This window comes from Plectropomus leopardus, chromosome 1 (assembly GCF_008729295.1).
Source record: "Plectropomus leopardus isolate mb chromosome 1, YSFRI_Pleo_2.0, whole genome shotgun sequence".
Classification (NCBI taxonomy): Eukaryota; Metazoa; Chordata; class Actinopteri; order Perciformes; family Serranidae; genus Plectropomus; species Plectropomus leopardus.
In genome coordinates this window covers 33,875,366-33,895,203 of record NC_056463.1, presented here as the reverse complement: position 1 = coordinate 33,895,203, position 19,838 = coordinate 33,875,366, and the positions used below count along the sequence as shown (strand labels likewise).

The 19,838-nt window shown below is 38.5% G+C and overlaps 1 protein-coding gene across 1 annotated transcript in view; it reads left to right on the top strand.

The window, feature by feature from the left end:
• The window catches only part of abcc12 (ATP-binding cassette, sub-family C (CFTR/MRP), member 12), a 30,425-nt gene that overhangs the window by 6,852 nt on the left and 3,735 nt on the right, over window positions 1–19,838 (top strand). The window contains 21 exon segments of the mRNA XM_042484208.1: window positions 4–177; window positions 722–869; window positions 1,245–1,393; window positions 1,711–1,818; window positions 2,659–2,883; window positions 2,968–3,039; window positions 3,266–3,390; window positions 5,320–5,392; window positions 7,836–8,013; window positions 8,016–8,038; window positions 12,162–12,296; window positions 13,166–13,262; window positions 13,768–13,818; window positions 14,836–14,931; window positions 15,076–15,179; window positions 16,188–16,367; window positions 16,552–16,778; window positions 17,042–17,179; window positions 18,924–19,113; window positions 19,220–19,309; window positions 19,527–19,716. Of these exon segments, the coding sequence (XP_042340142.1) occupies window positions 4–177; window positions 722–869; window positions 1,245–1,393; window positions 1,711–1,818; window positions 2,659–2,883; window positions 2,968–3,039; window positions 3,266–3,390; window positions 5,320–5,392; window positions 7,836–8,013; window positions 8,016–8,038; window positions 12,162–12,296; window positions 13,166–13,262; window positions 13,768–13,818; window positions 14,836–14,931; window positions 15,076–15,179; window positions 16,188–16,367; window positions 16,552–16,778; window positions 17,042–17,179; window positions 18,924–19,113; window positions 19,220–19,309; window positions 19,527–19,716 (2,773 nt within the window).

Here is a 19,838-nt window from a genome sequence, read left to right as displayed (position 1 = left end):
CAGATGATTACTGTTTTGACCAACGATGGCCACCGAATGTTTGAGGCAGTGTTGTTTGTGAGCTTCACTCTGTGCACCCCAGTGCTCTTTATTGTGTGTATTGTCTATGCCTGCTACATTTTGGGCTACACCGCACTGATTGGAATCGCCGTCTATATCATCTTTGTCCCTGTACAGGTCTGTATAAGAGAGCTTGCACATGAACCGTAGTTCTTACATAGACATATTTATAAGCAGTGTAACATTAAAAGAGGCTAACCCACAGTCTAAAGGAGTACAGCAATTACTAAGTCAATATGGTTAACTAGAAAAACGGGAAAGAATGTGAAGAATTTGTAATGCTCCAATATGGATCTTGATTTATGCGTGGTGGTGGACTGGTCTAAATTATCACAGATTTATTATATTGTGTGTGTTTTTTTATGAATTGTACGTGGAATGTTAAGGCATGATTATGGCTCATTTCAGAGATATGTCACAACTGATACTTGTGGTAACCTGGACAATACATCACAAAGTCTGTAATTGGTTGTGTATCCTCCACCTTATTTTTCTGCAGTTTAATTTGCAAATATCTGGCAACATTTAAAGCTTGCCCTGTTACACATGGGGTCTTTTCTTCAACTAATTCAGCCCCAAGCACAATCCCAAATTCAATATTTCTACTCTTTTGCTTCTAATTTTGCAATGCAACTAAAATTAGTATTTTTTCTGCTTTCAGTCTATCCTGGCCAAGCTCATTAACATGTTCAGATGGAAAGCCATATTGATAACGGACAGCCGTGTTCGCACAATGAATGAGATTCTCAGCAGCATCAAACTTATCAAAATGTACGCCTGGGAAGATTCCTTTGAGGAGAAGATTGCAGGTATGAATTTGGACAGGGGGGTCTATGCTGGTCAGTTTGTAGTGTTGTATTCCAAGTACTTACACAAAGCCCAACACAAATTCACAAATGTCGATATTTACTTCACATCCACCTTTCTCAAAAGCATCTATATCAATATTTAGAATCTATTTTAAACATTTATGATCAGTAGTGGGATTGTAGCAGATGGGATAACAAACTCATCCATGAGCGCATTTTCATATTTTATGTGTGTGTAAACTTTAGGAATTGACTCCATGCAGCTCAAATACTTAGTGTAAAAACATGATTGCAGCACAAGAAATATGGGTTAAAAACATACAAACAAAAAAAACCCAAATATTCTCCAAATATGTGATGTTGTCTCTCTTATAGGCTTAAGGAAAACTGAGAAGAAAGAGCTGAGGAAGGTCAGTTACATTCAGAATGCCAATACCAGCATCGCCAGCATCATCCCCACCCTCGCCACTGTCCTCACCTTCATGCTACACACTTTGTTGGGTATAAAGCTCAACATATCTGATGTAAGTACCACAGCAGTGAAGCAACCTTTGCCTATCTTCCCACTGAGTGATTTACATGGCTAATAAAAATGTATTGAAAAAAAGGGAATGGAGAGCATTTTAAGAATAGTTAACCAGGATCTGATACATGAAATTGTAAATATGTGTTGACATGATCATCTTTCAGTTTGTGTCACTAATTGTTTACCTTTTTCTTTTGTCTTTGCACTAAGCCAGAGCAGGCTACAGACAAGAATGTCCATATGAAACTAATATATGTCCTTGCCAGTGTGGTATGCTCTGAGGTAGTATTTTGCACCATTCTTTATTATTTCAAGGCCTTCACCACCATCGCCATCTTCAACTCCATGAGGTTCCTCCTGGGTCTGATGCCAATGTCTGTGAAGGCCCTGGCTGAGGCCGCTGTGTCTCTAACACGACTCAGGGTAAACTCCTGTCTTTGTGTCCTGCTCAGCAGTTATAGTGTAGTGACCAATATAAGTACTACTAGTAGTATTCGTTTCTACCCTGATCTTACATCCAGCAATAAAAACTACAAGATTGTAATATCTTAACTTCTAGTGATGTTTGATGATTTGTGAATATGACTTTTTCTTTCCAAAGTTCATATTCTGCAAAACCACAAGAGGGATTTAGCTTGTATGTAGTTTTTATTACTTTTTTTTATTTGTCAAATTTTAAACATAACTAACAGCTATAGTTTTGACATGTGATGCCAACCTGAAATGCAAGTCTTGAACACTTGTGTAATAATTTTTTTATTTTCACATTTGCCTCCAAAAGTGACTCATAATTGCTTTTTTTCTATAACCAGATGAAATATGCAGCCTAGAATAAAATGCTGGCATTGTGCAGTTCTGCAAACTATGTACAGTATATGTTGCATTTGTGACTGTATCCTGATACAATGGTACATATGATATCTTCTGAGAATGCACAGACAGTTCATATAAAAGTTACATAATTAACATCAAATTATGTTGGTAAAGGAAAGGAAACATGGTAACAACCCACTTGAAAATAACTTAAAGCTCACATGGTTTCCTGGGGTGAACTACCTGTGTGGTAATATGAAACATACAAATGTAACATGTCTGTTGTTTGCAGAAACATACATTTATTCTGCTATTGGGTTGGAAAAAGTTATTTTTACACTATTGTATTTATTTAGGCACATTCATTGCTGCTTGCAGCTTTAATTTATTTATTGTTATTCTAAATATCAATTTTGAAAATGTTGAAAATGCAATGTGTGGCTGTTTCAGAAAATATTGCTGATCCAGAATCCCGAGCCCTACCTGATCCAGAAAGACAGTGACTCAGCAATAGTGATGAAAAACGCTACACTTTCTTGGACCAAACCAGAGATCCAGCCAAACTCCCCACCCAGCTCAGCCAATGGGGTGAAGGGGCACAAAGTGGAGATTACTCAGAATAGGAAGACTGAAACGTTGCCAACCCTGAGAAACATTTCCTTCACCGTGCCTAAGGTGTGCTTTACCACTGATAAGGATCAATGAGGTGAAGCGGATTGGGTTAAAGGTAACGTATGCTCTGTGTGTTTTCTCCTGAAGGGCAACCTGCTGGGTGTCTGTGGGAACGTGGGGAGCGGAAAGACATCACTGATTTCCAGCATTTTGGAACAGGTTGGCCCCTCCTTTGTCATTTACATATAAAATTACTCTCTTTAGCAATCTCTGCAGCTCTCTGGCGTCATGATTGAAATTTCTGTTGGCTGTTAATGTTTTACTATTTAATGGTCCGTCACTCTGTTATGCAATTGTATTGCATAATCATGCCTTATTTACACTGTGTTACCTCTAAACCAGATTCAAGTCATGTGTCTGACTTGCCTTCATTTTTATATTTTAGATGCACCTCCTACAGGGCTCCATCTCAGCCAACGGGACATTTGCCTACGTTTCCCAGCAGGCCTGGATATTCCATGGAACCGTTCAAGAAAACATCCTGATGGGGGAACCTTTTGACCAGTCAAAGTAAATAATCACTTAACTCACCTTACTTGTTAATGATAAGTAACTGTGCACTTTTGAGGGTGTAAACAATGGGAAATATTACAACTAAAGGGATCTCATTCGTGATGTTAATATGTCACTACTGTCACTCATTACTGCAGTTACACAGACCAGTAAACCAAGGCTTTTATAGGTCTGTTTTTATCTCACATGACAAATGTTTAACTGGGAAAAGTTCCTAGTTCCAAGTTCATATATCTATGTAGTCAGACAAGAACAGAGGTCATCCCTGACTGAAATGATTATCATTAGAAAACCCCTGCCTGCTGCCAAAGATGGCAGAGGGCATGACCGCCGACCTGTGCTCAGTAGCAATGGGAGTTAAGGTTCCTTGAAGTTTCTTTGGAGTGCCCCACAAAAAACACTAGGACAATGACGGCGTAACATCTGGTTCAGATTCAAGCTTAGACATCCCACCAATATAATATCATTTAACATGTGTGTTTGCTGTTATAACCTTAAATCATGTGAAAATATCAAGAACCATATGCAACCCAGGTTGTCAAATACCGATGCTTTGTCACACCCCTCAGCGCCTCATAGCAATCCATAGGGCACCCGATCTCTGTGTGATGAACAGAAGAAACACAGCGTAGGACGAGGTGTATTCGAGTGCTGAACAAGCTCAAAAAATCAGCCTGAGGGAATAGTGAGGAAGTACCAAAATTAAAAAACCTGGTGGGTCAGATTGAGTCAAGCCCAGTCAGGTTTGGGCAGAGAATCAAAGCTCTATGGTGTATGTTGTGAAACTATTGTGGTTAGGTTTAAGCAACAAAACAACTTGGTTAAGTTTTTAAAATAGCATGTTTGGAGTTAAAAATTTGTTTGTTTGATACATAATGTGACATACAGTAAGTGTGCTACAACTGTACAGATATTATGTAATGTTACATCAAAAATACACTGACTTTCAATTTCACTAGACAAAACCTGCATTTTTTCTGGAAAGTCTTCTTTTGTTCAACTCACCCACCTCTACTTTCTCACACTGTGTGCAGACTTTCTCGCTCTTTATATTATGTCAGTTGCTCTCAGTGTCAAGCACTAAATTAGAGTTTGTTGAAAATCCGGTGCATCTCATACAGATGTTAAAGGGTGCCTTTGGTGTCAATACCACACACCGGGGGGCTTGACAAAGTTTTGGTATTTGATGAGCGAGTGATGACAACAGGATGATAAAGACACATTTGACTTCCTGAGTTAATTTCTTGTTTGTTGCAAGCAATAAACAGGCAAGATTCTTCATCTGCAGTACATTGAAATGTTGGGTCACAAGTGGTAATATATCAAGAATAACTGTGCTAGTTGTAAGCGATTGTATGATATAATATGAAACAAAAATATCATTAATATTACTGTTATTCTGTCTTGCAATTATTTACAAACAACAACAGCAAAAAGGAATGGCTCTCAGACAGGAGCCAGCTTTCATTGTTTAGAACTGACTAGGTGACCTACCCATCCCTAGTGCTCAGTATTTTGATTTGATGAGTCACAGCAATTATTACTGTGATTAGGGTTATAACTGCACTGTGTTTATGTAAATACTGCAGGGAAAGTCATCATGCACATTACTCTGACAGTATTTTTTGAAAGCACTTAATTATCTTAACTGGGCACTAAACTAATGTGTGCTTAAAAGTTCCAAAATTAAACAATTATGTCAAGCAATAGTAACCACTGCCTGTGATTATTGTATGTGATGATATTAAGATTTATAAGACAATGCATACAAAATGTTTCTGAAGACTGAATTATGTTTTTCATCTCTTGGTGTATTTTAGACTAATTTTTTCATCATGTCAGATCATGTATTTTAAATGGCTCTGTTGATTATCGTATACATGGTTGTCCCTTGACCTAAATGCAATTTATTGTCTTACTCCACAGATATGACAGAGTTTTGGATGTTTGTAGCCTCAGAGCTGACCTGAAAATCCTTCCGTATGGTGATCAAACTGAGGTAAGAGCTCTCTGCTGTTCTCTCAACTCTCCAAATGTCACGTTTTATTTCCCCAAAGCTTTATATATATAATATATATATATATATATATATATAGAGAGAGAGAGAGAGAGAGAGAGAGAGATATTCTGTCTTTTTTTTTTTTTACAAGCATAGTGGAACATTTAACACAAATACCCCCAATGTATGGTAAGAAACCTCTGTGGATTCACAAAATTTAACAATTCATCGCTCAGTATAGCCTGTCAGTGCAGTCCAGTGGTCTGAGGCTCTTCTTTGCAAATTCCAGGGAGAAGCAGATTTGAGACAAGGTTTGACTGTTACAGTTGAATTGCTAATAATAGCCTAAGCTGGTTTATTAAAGAATGCATGTTGTGTCCACATAATATTCAGAAACTTCACTAATCTTTTCCTCAGGTTGGATAAAGACCCCCAAATGCAGCTTAATACAGAATCTGTCTGTGGTTGCAAAGTGATTGGTAAAAAAAACCAAAAACAACATTATAGTTTTTAGGGTTAACAAGCACTGCTCACTTTTAACGTGAAGTCTAAAATCTTGAAAAGAAGCTTCTTGTACAAGGCTCTGTAGCAGACAGGTATGCCCTAATTTCTTTTTTTTTTTTTTTTTTATTTTCTTTTATGTCATTTGATATCATGGACAGGCTGTAAAACAGGGTTAGTACAAACAGTAGAAAGCAGCATGGAGGGCAGTGAAAATGTCATGGTAATAACTTATTTTATATCTCTTATTCTGATTAAACTGAACGATGTTAGGGAGCTTCTTAGATGTAGATGGACAGTGTTTTGTGGTAGGCTGTCATTGATTCTTGCCTGCAAAGAGGCTAAAATTAACGTGTTCACCTGGGTGTAGTATTCTCATCATTGCTGATGGGAGCTTGAGCCAATAAATACCCATGGCCACTGCAGAGTCATTTGTCCCAGAAGTGAATGCCGATTGTATTATTTCCATTAAGAACAAAAAACAGATGTTAGTGTACTTTTTGTCCAGTGAGAGAAGGGCTTCAGAGAGTTACTTGCACAACAGCAGTCTTATACAAACATTTGGCAGTTTTGAGCAGCACATTCAACACATTAACTTTTTTTCTCTCAAGCTGCTCACTAGGTCTTTGTAATTCAGACACTTGAATAACAATAAAAGCCAAAGATGAAGCTAGGTGTGTTCTGAGCCAGGGTGCTGGAAGTGCAGAGGTAGGAGGTATGGAAGGGGTCATTGGCCTGCCAACTTCCTGTCCTTGACTGAGATTACTTTGTCACAGCTGAGGTAATCCCATCACTAGATTGTCTCTCATTTATTTACTTCTAAAGACACCATGCACTTACCATGTAAACGTTAGTGGGAACAATTGATCATTCAGCAGGCTTCTCGTTCTCTAGACAGTTTTAAAGTCCATTTTAGTCTTTTGTTTTTCTGTTAGTTGCAGCATAATCTTTGATACAAAAAACTGTTTGGGATAACATTTCAATTAATTTTGAAACTTTAAAGAAATATTTTCTAAGAATTTTCCCTTAAAGTTAAGACTTGGTGCTGGTAAAGATACAAGTTATTCACAATGCATCTTAACCCTCTAAGAGAGAACTCCTGAGGTGAAAGTCTTAGGAATAGGGATGAGCACTTTTAAGAGGCTTAATAATTTCTTAAGCAGAGGAGAAAACAGCAGAAAGATAAAAGGCTCTAAGAAATATTCACCAAACATGGAATGACAATGACTTGAAATGCAATGGACTAGATAGTGCAGGGATCATGTTTGTGGTTGATGTCATTGAAGATGCACTCACATCTCCCACCCAACACAACAACAAATACCATGCCAGGAGAGTGATCACAACACTAAAACTTTTGCAGCTGGAAAAATGTTACAGTGCATCAGTGTGATCACACACGAAACTGGTTCAATCTCATATTGTGACAGTTTTATTTTATTTCCACTGGATGTCCACACCTTGCAGGCTCACAAAGTGTGTGTCTGTGACAAACAATCACATCTTTTAAAAGAATGCATCATAATTAGCAATAGGGCCAACCACACATCCTCACTAATGTAAAGGTTTCTGTCCTTTCCTGGCTCAGAGTTACTTTGAGAGTTTTTAGGCTAAATTAAGAGCTCTAAGAGTATCCTCAGAATGTTTGCAAATACAACCTGAGGTCTATTTATTTAGGTATGTAGAGTTTGGCATATACAAGTGTTCAAATCAATTTGGGATCAAATCCAAGTCTGACTGATGTTCATGAGTTTATTTGAAGCTATGAGCACTTGACTGTCTTCAGATTCTTCATGCAATTGCTCCCTCATTTTTTGCCAAGTGTGTTCAGCCTTTATTATTCTATCTTGTTGTAAGTTAGTAAAAGAGGAATTTGGATTTTCTTTTGCACTGGACCCTGTTGCCACTGTTCTTAGTAGTTTTCTGCTTTTTTTGTTGGCAGATTGGAGAACGGGGGCTGAATCTGTCAGGGGGGCAGAAGCAGAGGATCAGCCTAGCCAGAGCTGTTTACTCCAATAAGGACATCTTCCTCCTTGACGATCCGCTCTCTGCTGTCGACGCCCATGTGGGGAAACACATTTTTGAGGAATGCATTAAAAAGGAGCTCCAGGGAAAATCTGTTAACTGGTTACACACCAGCTCCAGGTGGGACAATAGATAGTTTTATTCATGAGCAGATAGTGAGTCCTAAATTGTGTATTGTTAAGCATAGCACTTCTCAGTCAAATGTCAATTAAGTTGTTTATACTTACGGTACATTCTTTCTATTGTTATGACCTTATGTTGGTCTAGGAGAGAGGAAAAAAAAAACATAAGGCAAGATGATGAAATAAGAAGAGTCCGGTGGTGCAGTTTAGCACTTTGATTACCAGTCACAAAAAGCTTAAGAGATCAGACAGCCCAGGCCAACATAACCAACAAAATAACCCTAGATACAAGGAAACCATAGCTAACTAACTAAAAGAAAAGAAAGGTACAGTTCTGCATCTAACTCCCTGACAGCACAAGAAAAACAGGAGAAAAGGGGTGCAACAAAAATGCTCATATCAAAAGAGGGCACTCTAAGGGTGAGAGTGTTGGTCAATGGTTGTGCCTCAGAGGCTTCACATGTAGGACCAGCAACAAGACAGGGCTCTTCCTTGTCCCCTCTGTTGTTTTTTTCTGACAACAAACCCACTTGCAGAGGCCACAAAGTGCACAAATTGTATCTTTGGTGTCAGCCTTGGTGGAGTTAAATTGGATCTCTATGCAGATGATGTTATTATCTTCTTGACTAAGCCAGAAATTTCTCAACCATAGACGCCTTGGTAAATTCTCAGGCTGTAGAAATACTTATGACAAACCAGAAGCTCCTTTTTTAATGGTCAGTATCGTGATTCACATATTTAGGGTTAAAAAAAGACCCTGCTAGTTTAAATAATCTCTTTAAATGTAATTTTGCCACGATTATATCTTTGGTTAAAAGAGATCTGTTTATATGGATCAGCCTCCCACTCAATTGGATGAGTCGGGCCAGTCTTGCTGAATCTTACAGGTAAGGGGCTCTCTTTGACAAGTGTCAAGCAAAAACTTTTAAACAATCTTCTCCTATAAGCAAGAATGTTCATTTTATTTCAGTGGATTCAATCTAGACTTCCCTCTGTTAACCAGGAGTACGGTGGAAAGTTTTGCTGCATGAGTGCTTGATGCAGTCTTACATGGGAATGACAGAGTTTTTGATAAGATGTGGGCGTCTTTTCCAAACTACCTTCCATATTGCACAGCAGACTTTGTGTGCAGGGGTCATTGCACTCCAGACTGGCATCCTTCCTGTAAATGTTCTCTGCTGGGTGTTTTTCTGTGTGTCTGTGTGCATGCCTACATGCAATTCAGCTTTTTCCCCTTTTTATGCTTGTTTGTTGTTTATTCCCCTTCCCGTAGGGTCTGTGATTTGCTCATGTCTTTTTTACATATGATTTATTTATGAGATTTTCAAGAAATTACAAATAATTCAGTCTTCAGAAATACAAAACTTCAAAAACACAATGTGCAAGGCCATACATGTCCATAAGAGATAAAATTGGCAGAAAACTAGACAAATAATACAGCAAAGCAAGGTTGTTTGTAGAGACATTCATAGAAAAAATGCATGGGAACAAGCAGTATAGTCTTAAAAGGTAATCATAAATAATAACTACAAGGACAACAACAGCAACAGGAAATAAGAAAACAAAATCAAAGACAAAGACAAATAAAACAGACAAAAAAGGAAAAAAAAAAAAGCAGATAATATGCGTAATCACAAATACAAAATGACCTGCTCAATGCAGATATACCACTAGGACTGGAAAAGCAGGGTTAGCAGGCCAGAGGGTTCAAGATGGTGGTACAGTGACAGGGGGCACACCACTGATGGGGACAATATTCAACTGAATGGACCTGACATGTTCTAGGAAGGGGAGCCAAATTTTAGAAAATTTAACGTTGGAACCTCGAAGACAGTGTTTTATTTTCTCCAATTTCATAAAAAAAGGGCGTCTTTTATCCAGTGACAATGGGAGGGTGGATGGGGGTCTTCCAATGCATCAGTATTACACGCCTTGCTAGTAGTGTCAAAAAGGCAACAAGTCCAGAAGAGTAGGATGGCAGTGAGTGGTCAAGGGGCAGGACACCAAACAAGCCAACTAAAGGCGATGGGTGAATATTAACAGATGTGCTGGCTGAAAGTGAATCAAAAACAGAATTCCAGAATGCAGACAGAGCAGGACACGACCAAAACATTTGGGTGAGGTCAGCAGGTCCTAGATGACATTTGTCACAATTAGGGTCTGTGCCAGGGAATATGCGAGATAATTTACTTTTAGACCAGTGGACTCTATGAACTATCTTACACTGTATGACACCATGGCGGGCACAGATAGATAATGTTTGGATGCGTTTCAAAACAGACTGCCAAACATCAGTCTCTATCTCTATGCCAAGATCCTCAGACCAGGAGGTGCGGAGATTATCAGAGGACAAAGTCTGGCAAGTGAAAAAGGTGTCATATAATTTGGAAATGGTACCTTTAAGGTGAGGAGTTATACCAAAAATGGTGTCAGACAAAGTCAGAGGCGAGAGAGGAAAACCAGGAAATCGATTTCGAATGAAGTCTCTGACCTGCAAGTACCTGAAAAAATGGGTCCTTGGAAGGTTGTAAATAGAAACCAATTGATTAAAAGATGCAAAGGTTCCGTTGATATAAAGGTGCTTTACAGAAATAATCCCATGATCTTCCCAGGTAGCAAAAGTCCTATCAGTAATAGAGGGGGGAAATAAAGGGTTGGAATTTATGGGGGTATAGGGGTATTACCTGAGATCCAAAGTGACGTTTGATTTGGGCCTAGATCTTCAGACTATTTTTAACCACAACATTATTGGAATAAGATGATGAGGATAACATCAAGGGGAAGCACAAAAGAGACATCAAAGAAGAAGACCCACACGAAGTGGCTTCCACTTGTAACCATGGCAAGGCTTGATTGTCAATATGGCACCAGTGTAACATGGTCCGAATGTTTGCAGCCTAGTAATAATATAAAAAATTTGGTAATGCTAAACCCCCCATTTCTTTGTTTTTTTGTAAAATACTCTTTCTGATTCTGGGTGTTTTATTGTTATTGTTCCATATAAACTGGGATATAGAGTTATCAAGTGATTGAAAAAAGTGTTTGGGATTAAAACTGGTAAACATTGAAAAAGATATAAAAACTTAGGGGGAACATTCATTTTTATACAATTTATCCGACCAGCGAGAGATAAAGGTAAGAGAGACCAACGCTGAAGATCTTAAGTCAAATGTACCAGCAGAGGAGAAAAGTTACACTTAAATAAATCTGAGTGGTTCTTAGTTATACAAACACCAAGATATCTAAAGCATTCTGGAGATGTCCTAAATGGCAAATTTGAAAGGGGATATGTTGAAGCAGCATGGTTAATGGGGAAAACTTCATTCTTATTATAGTTTAATTTGTAGCCTGAAATCTGCCCAAACTGTTTCAGCAAAGCTAACACCACAGGGGTTGATCTGTCTGGGTCAGAGATAAACAGTAAGAGGTTGTCAGCGTAGAGGGCCACTTTATGTTCCAAGCCCCCTCTTGAGATGCCTACCACCTGACTGGATCTGAGAGCCACTGCTAGTGGTTCGATTGCAATGGCGAACAACAAAAGGGATAATGGACAGCCCTGCCGGTACCACGATTGAGGGGAAAATAATTAGAATAGTCATTATTAGTCCTAACACAAGCTAAAGGTGATGTATATAGAAGCGTAATCCATGAGATGAATTTACTGCCAAATCCGAACCTTTTTAGCGCAAAAAACAAATATGACCATTCCACACGGTCGAAAGCTTTCTCCGGTCCATCGTAATTATCATTTCTGGGCTGTCAGAGGATGAGGGTGAATATAGTATATCAAATACCCATCTAACATTATGAAAAGAGTGTCTATTCTTTACAAACCCTGTCTGATCTATTGAAATTATTGTTGGGAGAACTGACTCTAGACGTCTTGCCAGCATCTTTGCTAGCAACTTGACATCTGCACAAAGCAAAGAAATAGGGCGGTAATTGCCGCAAAAAATAGGATCTTTATCCTTTTTTAATATAAGAGAAATTATGGCCTGACGCAAGGTGGGGGGAAGTACACCAAACATGTACACGTGCTGTTTAGACTGGGATGGTTAGACCTCTGCCAACATTGCTGGGATAGTGTTGTTGACATGGTTGTCCTTGCTTGTGTCTGTCAGTATTTGGAGTTCTGTGATGACATTTTGGTCCTGGAGGATGGCGAGGTGCGAGAGGCTGGAGACCACCAAGTCCTGATGACAGCCAAAGGGCGCTATGCTCAGCTGATCAGCAACTACCAGATGGAACAGTCCAAAGTAAAAAAAATGATAAACAAATTGCAGTACAAAACTCAGATTTACTGTAGCTCCGCAATTATGTGTCTTTGCTCAATGTTTGACTTGCTGCAAAACCTTTTCACCAGCTCTTTACTGATTTACCAGCTCAAAAACAGTACACTGCTACATGTAAGCTGTAAACCAAATATTGAGAGGGTGGCACCTATATTACTACGATAGATCTGCCACTGTCCCTGCAGGCAAATAAACAGCGTCAATTTATGTCAACTAAAAGTGATTGTTTTTGTCATTGATAGGCTCACATTATTTGAAATGCTTTTGGAAAGGAGCCCTAAAGAGATAAATCTTTTTTAAAGAATACGATCCTTTTGGTTTAATCAGAAACAGCCTCAAAAATCACCATCACCAAACACACCAGACTTCATTAAAATACACTTCACTCTAGTATGTATAGAGCAAGCATATTTGCTGATCTAACTCTGGTATGGTTAAAATAAACCCTTAATTCACAGAGTTGGTAATTGTTGGAGCAATTAAAAGATGAATAAAGATGTTTTTGATAGTTTTATTTTGCTTCTGTCAGCTTTGAATGAAGTGTGTGTTTCAATGATAAAATAACTGATTATTTGAATAGAATCTGGTGGAATTGTCAATGGCGATTTTGAGGCTGTTTCTGATGTCCGATTATAACAAACTGAGCCTGTCAGAAGCAAAAACAAGCACTTTTAGTGGATGTAAATGGATCGACTTTTTTTCTGATTAGTCACTTATAGACACAGAAACATGGGAGAGGGCCAAGGATGAAAAAGAAGAAGTCACCCTTTAATGGTTCTTTGTCTACTTTAGCGTGAACACATTATCACTGTGTTTTTTCTCATCATTTGCAGACTGAGAATGAGGAGGAGGAAGAATCAAACCAGGACGCTACCCAGCTGAGGGAAGTTGAGCTAAGAGATCGCACAGGCAGTGGCTTAGTGAACCCAGGTTAGGAAACCAGGAATAAAAAGCAGTAAAGAACTTGAAATGAATTAAATAAGGCTTGAATTCTTAAGTACAAAGACACAATACAATTATAGTATTCTATAGTCTTTTTTAGCGAGAAGAGCTAGTCAGATCATACTAATGGGGAAAATATAGAGAGGTCCAAGATGTTCTGTACTTATGGCACAATAATCTGTGGAGCAAAGGGTCATTTGAAAAGTGTAGGCTTGTAAAGGAACCAATATGTAACCGGGAGGAAGTAAAAGTCACAGCAGTTCATTGAGGTGACGACTGAACCTTGAGTGAGAAAAGGAAGAACTATATTGCTTTGTAAAAGTTTTATAACAGCAGACAGTGCAACAAATGTACAATCCTGACCATCAGTGCACTGTTATTATGTAATATTTGAGTAATCTTATGTCTTGATTACACTCTGCAGTATAGGGATGACAGACATTTCTTCTGACATTTTATTCATATCTTACTCAGTAACTGTGTTTCCTTTCAGCATTTGACATGTCAGATGAAATGGATGATGTAACAACAACTGACCAAAAATGTAAGTCTACAAAACTCATTAAATTGTAATTTTGATGTTGGTGCAGCGTCAGTGAGTTCAAATGTCATAAATCTAGTGTCTGTAAGGATGCCAGACTTAGTTAATGATGGAACCTACCTAAAGACAAAGGACACGCAAGTTAGAGGCATATCTTTTCCCCAAATTACCATTTGTATATCAATAACTAACCTCATGTTAGGTATGGTTACGGAGAACCAAACCCAATGTCAGAAAAATGTCATGATTTTAATGTTCACACAATGTGAAATTCTACATTGTTAGACATTTAAAATATTGTCTGCTCGATTTGCATTCCAACCAAAATTCAACATCTGTCTAACATAAGAGTCCAGTGTCTTTCCAACAACTTCCAACCCTCAAGCTGGGTTGTAAAAAGATATTTTGATACTGTTTTGCTGTTGTAAAAATTCATCAAAAATTTTCACCATTTTTGGATTTTTTTGTTTACTGGGGGTCTGCCAAAAACATTTTCTTTAAAAATTCAAACAACATGGTTGGAATATATTCTATAGCAATGGTCATTTGCAGGTTGAAGTATTAGTAAATGCTGGCTCTGTGGTGTGTGTGTTTTACACGGCTATTTCTGTCAGTTTTTGTGTTGACAACAACCAAGTGCAACTCTATGAATGATCTCCCAGAGAGAATTTGTGCTCTGTTGCAGCAGAAATTAGCTCTAGGTTTATCTCCAGAATATATAAATGATAAAAATTTTGAATATAAATACTGTAGCATGTTAAAAAAAAAATCATCTTGGTGTCTGTATAAAAATAGCAAAATCATGATACTACATGTTAATCAAGGTACTTTTCATTGACACTTTTGTGAATGTAGCAAATGTCTGAATGATTGGACCGTCAGTAAGGCTGCTGTACATTTATTTTTCAAAAACATTCTTTTTATTCAGTCAGTGCAGACATAGGCTGATGAAAGACTGCTGATGCAGGAAGTCACTTTGATCCTACCATGTGTTCCATAAATCCTTTTCCTCCTCTGCAGCTGCTGTTGTCGGTGATCAGCTGGTCAGTCAGGAGGCTACCACAGAAGGTGCTGTTTCCTGCAGAGTCTATCAGCAGTACTGCAAGGCAGCTGGAGGTTTGATTCAGCACACACACTCACACACACACACACACACACACACACACACACACACACACACACACAACACACAACACACAACACACAACACATACACGTCAGCATGATTCTCTGGTGTTTGATGTGACTGTGCTACTGCAGGCTACGTTGTCTGCTTCCTTGTGATCCTGAACATCATCCTGATGATTGGATCCACAGCCTTCAGCAACTGGTGGCTCAGCTACTGGCTTGGGCAGGGGGATGGGGTGAGAACCTATAACACACACACACACACACACACACACGCACGCACACACACACCAACAAACACACACACACACACACACACACACACACACACACACACACTAATGCATAAAGCCATGGTTGAAATATGATTGTGATTTCATATGTGATGTCATCTATAACATTAGCCATCTTACCATTCCAACAAACAGTGCTGCCAGCTCATTTCCAGTAAAAGTAGTTAGCATTATTGCCAAATGTCGCCAGATGATGTCATATGCTCATTTGGCAATGTCATGGCGCTTTCAGAGAGGCATTAAAACTATTGTTATAAATCAATTCAATAGAAAAATCCTAAATCTTAACATTTTATGTAAATATACACTCATTCTGAATATGATGCCCGCAACATGTTCCAAAAAAGTTGCGACAGAAGCTTATTTACATCTGTTTTATGTCACCTTTCCTTTTAACAACACTCATTGTTGCAGTTTTAAAAGTGTTGTTTTTTTCCCCATTTTTGCTTGATATATAACACGTACACATGGTTGAGTAGTCACATGGACAACCAAACCACAACCACAAGGGTTGCCTTAAAATTTTAAGTTGACTGAATATGAGAAAACAAGTTGAAGGAATTTTGTAATGATTCAACTTGTCTAGCATCCTGGACACTAGCCTTTAAGTTAAAACAAATGGTTTCTTTTTACAGTGTAGTGACTGGCTTGTAAAATCTAAAACCACTTCCCCGTGGAATTCAGTTTGAGTGGATGCAAACTCAGACCGAGGGTGGAGCTATAGTGTAATAAGTCGACATTTCTGTCTGATATCAGGCAAATAACACTTGGAAACACTCGATCTACAACTATAAATTGACTGATCGCACATAAGCAGCACTCATATATGATGAATTTCTGCACTATATGGTGACAATATTAACAGTAGTATAAAAAATATGTTGTGTTGATAAATTATCTCTCTGACCCTGCTCTCCACCAGCATAATATTTCTTCTTTTTTTTTCCCTAGTCCAATAAGACAAATGCAGACAAGGGCGACATCTCACAAAATCCACAGCTGCATTTCTACCAAACAATTTATGGAGTGATGGTGGTTGTCATGTTGGGTCTTGCCCTCATTAAATGCTTTCTCTACACTTGGGTCACCTTGAATGCCTCCTGCAAACTTCATAACACCATGTTCAAGAAGGTACTGTTGAATGGCTGATTGCCCAAGCCACTTATACACCAGCAATCTGACATGTTTTCTCATCATAAGTCAGTTTAATATTAAATATCTGTTTAAAAAGTCACATAATATACAGTCGAGTGTTTAAAAAGGATAACCTCTTTCATGCTAAAAGAATGAAGATTTGTTTGTTTTCCTTTCTCAGATTATCGCTAGTCCTATGAGTTTCTTTGACACGACGCCAACAGGCCGTATTCTCAATCGCTTCTCCAAAGATCAAGAGGAGGTGGACACTGTACTCCCCCTCCACATGGACCCTTTCTTGCAGTTTTCTCTGCTGGTCACCTTCACCATTATCACCGTCTCGGCTGTCTTCCCTGCCTTGCTGGCAGCTGTGGCTGTTATGGGAGCTATGTTCACCCTCATTCTCTTGTGAGTAGACACCAGTTATGTCTTAACACAATGAAATTTTCACAGGGACTGTTGGAAAATCAGATCCTAGCAATTCATGATCTGGTAACTGCTGTTTGCACCTTTAGTGAATTAGTAAGTTAGTAACATAGTAACAAATTAGTAACATTCATGCAAGATTTAGATTTTCACAGGAGTTTTTGCATATCTTAAAAGCAGGTGCATGAATAGATGGTAAAGAGTTATTTAAGGTATTCTGTGCTGTGATTGTGATTCCTCTGCAGTATATTCCAGAGGAGTATCCGTCAGATGAAGAGGATGGAGAACATTAGCCGCTCTCCCTGCATCTCACTCACCACCTCTACCCTGCAGGGCCTCAGCACCATCCATGCCTACAACATAAGAGACAACCACATAAAATTGTAAGTTACCACTGTTCCTCAACAAGAAATACTTTATATTTTTGCATTTTTTACAACAGCCGTGGCTAGAGGTATTGTGTTTTCAGATTGTCTGTCCATCCCATTCTCTTGAACGTGATATTTCAATAATGCCTTTAGGGACTTTCCTTTAATTTTGCACAAACATCCACTTGGACTCAAGGATGAATTGATTTGATTTTAGTGGTCAAAGTTCATGGTCACTGTGACCTTGCGTCTATTCCATTCTCACAAATGCAAAATCTCTGGATCACCTTGAGGGGGTTTCCTTAAATTTGGCACAAACGTCCACCTGGACTTAGGGATGAACTTATTACAATTTGGTGGTTGAAAGTCAAGTTGGCCACACAACACACCTTTTTGGCCATAACTCAAGAATTAATGCGCTAATTATGACAAAATGTCACACAAAGAGAGGGAACATTCTCTTGGACTCCAGGATGAACTGATTAGATTTAAGTGGTAAAAAGTTAGTGTCACTGTGACCTTGTGTTGATCTAATTCTCTTGAACTCAGTATCTCAAGAAAATCGGTAATCTCATCAAACCTAATTATAGCAAAACTTCACATTATGTCTAGTGGGATAAAATGATGGAGTGATGACATTTTATATCCAAGTGGTCAAAGGTCAACTTCACTGTGACATCATTATGTTCTGTAAAAACATTTTTCTGTTTTCATTATTCAACCCCAGGTATAAAGGTGTAACTCAGGTATAAAGGGGAGACACTTTGTCAGATACTCAATAGGTGACAGTAATCTTGGGTGCCAATCATGAAACTGTGGTAATTGTAGAGATTTTCTGTGCTGCAGGGTTGGAAATCTATATTTGAAGCATTTTCAACTGACATAGCTACGCATGAGTCTGAACAGATATATGTAAACAGTAATTTAAAAAAACTTTTTATTTATACATTTTTGGACAGACAGAAATGGACTGATAACAACAGATGTAGGAAGTACACTTAAAAAAAAAAAAATAAAATTTTACCCAGCGAACCACATCCTGTGTCCCTCACGACCCCTTCCAACCATTCTCTCCTGCTTCCCACCAACATCCCACCCTGTCGAAATCTCCCCCGATCACTTGAACATGATCAAAGTACATGCACACGTGAATATATATGTGAAATGACTTAAATTGAAATCAAGACATTAAATGAATTACTTCTGTAAATAATAACGATAATAATAATAACAATAATAATAATAATAATAATAATAATAATAATAATAATAATAATAATAATAATAATAATAATAATATTCATTTTAAAAGTTTTTTTAAAAACTTTTAAAACGGGGGGTTGGGGGCTCTGTAATTTGACTGGTTGACATAGTCCAACCACGGGTTAATTGTTGTTTGCTGAGCTTTCAGGCTTGCTGAATGTATGCTCTGTTTCAACNAGCTCCGCAATCTTCACTCCCCCCCTGGTGGGCGTACGTCACCCATTCCAATTACGGATAATAATAATCCTAATAATATTCATTTTAAAAGTTTTTTTAAAAATGTTTTAAACGGGGGGTTGGGGGCTCTGTAATTTGACTGGTTGACATAGTCCAACCACGGGTTAATTGTTGTTTGCTGAGCTTTCAGGCTTGCTGAATGTATGCTCTGTTTCAACTCTTTAGTCACAGTATTTGATCCTGGTGTGCATGTAAATACTGTTTTAATGATCTTTGGTGGTATGTTGAAAGCCTTGGCATGTCTTTTATCATGTTGCAGGTTCAAGTCACTGAATGACATCAACTCCAACCACTATTTACTGTTTGCCTGTGGGACACGTTGGCTCTCCTTCTGGCTGGACTTCATGGCTGCAACCATGACCTTGTTGGTGTCACTGTTTGTGGTGCTCAGCAGTAATGACGTCATCAGTTCATCTTTGAAGGGCTTGGCCATGTCTTACACCATACAGGTAAATGTGGACAGCAAATTAATGAACATTTGGTTTATTTTTGTAAAGGAACGTTGCCAGCAACTGCAACATGTGTGTTAACGGACTGTGTTTGTGTGTTGTTTAGCTGACAAATATGCTTCAGTACGTAGTGAGGCAGGCGACAGAGGTGGAGGCTAGATTTAACTCGGTGGAGCGGCTGCAGGAGTACATCACGGTAAGACGTCCCTGCCGCAGTAAAATCCTGTTTATACACAGATTATCCAGCTGCTACAATTAATCCATTCATCTGTTCTGGTCCTCTTAAAACTGCCCATTAAACCACTCAAGAAGAGCCCGTATTAAAGCTATTTGTGCCTCTGCTATGCAGTTAATAATCATCAGACACACCTCCTAACCCCTCCTTCAAAGTTATTCTTACTTATTGTGAACAGGGTTGTAAGCCGGAGGCCCCCAGACACATAAAGGAGGCTAAAGTCCCAGAGGACTGGCCAAAGAGTGGAACCATCACCTTCCAGGACTATCAGATGAGGTACAGAGAGAACACACCCATTGTCCTCAACGGGCTCAGTTTCTTCATCCGAGCTGGAGAGAAGCTGGGCATCGTGGGAAGGACGGGCTCTGGTAAGACCTCCTGTAGTTTTTAGTTATAACTTCTTTTTTTTTTTTTTTTTTAACTGACTCACGCATAACTTTATGTATTTGAGTATGTCACATTTTAAAGTAAACATAATGCAGTGCAGTTA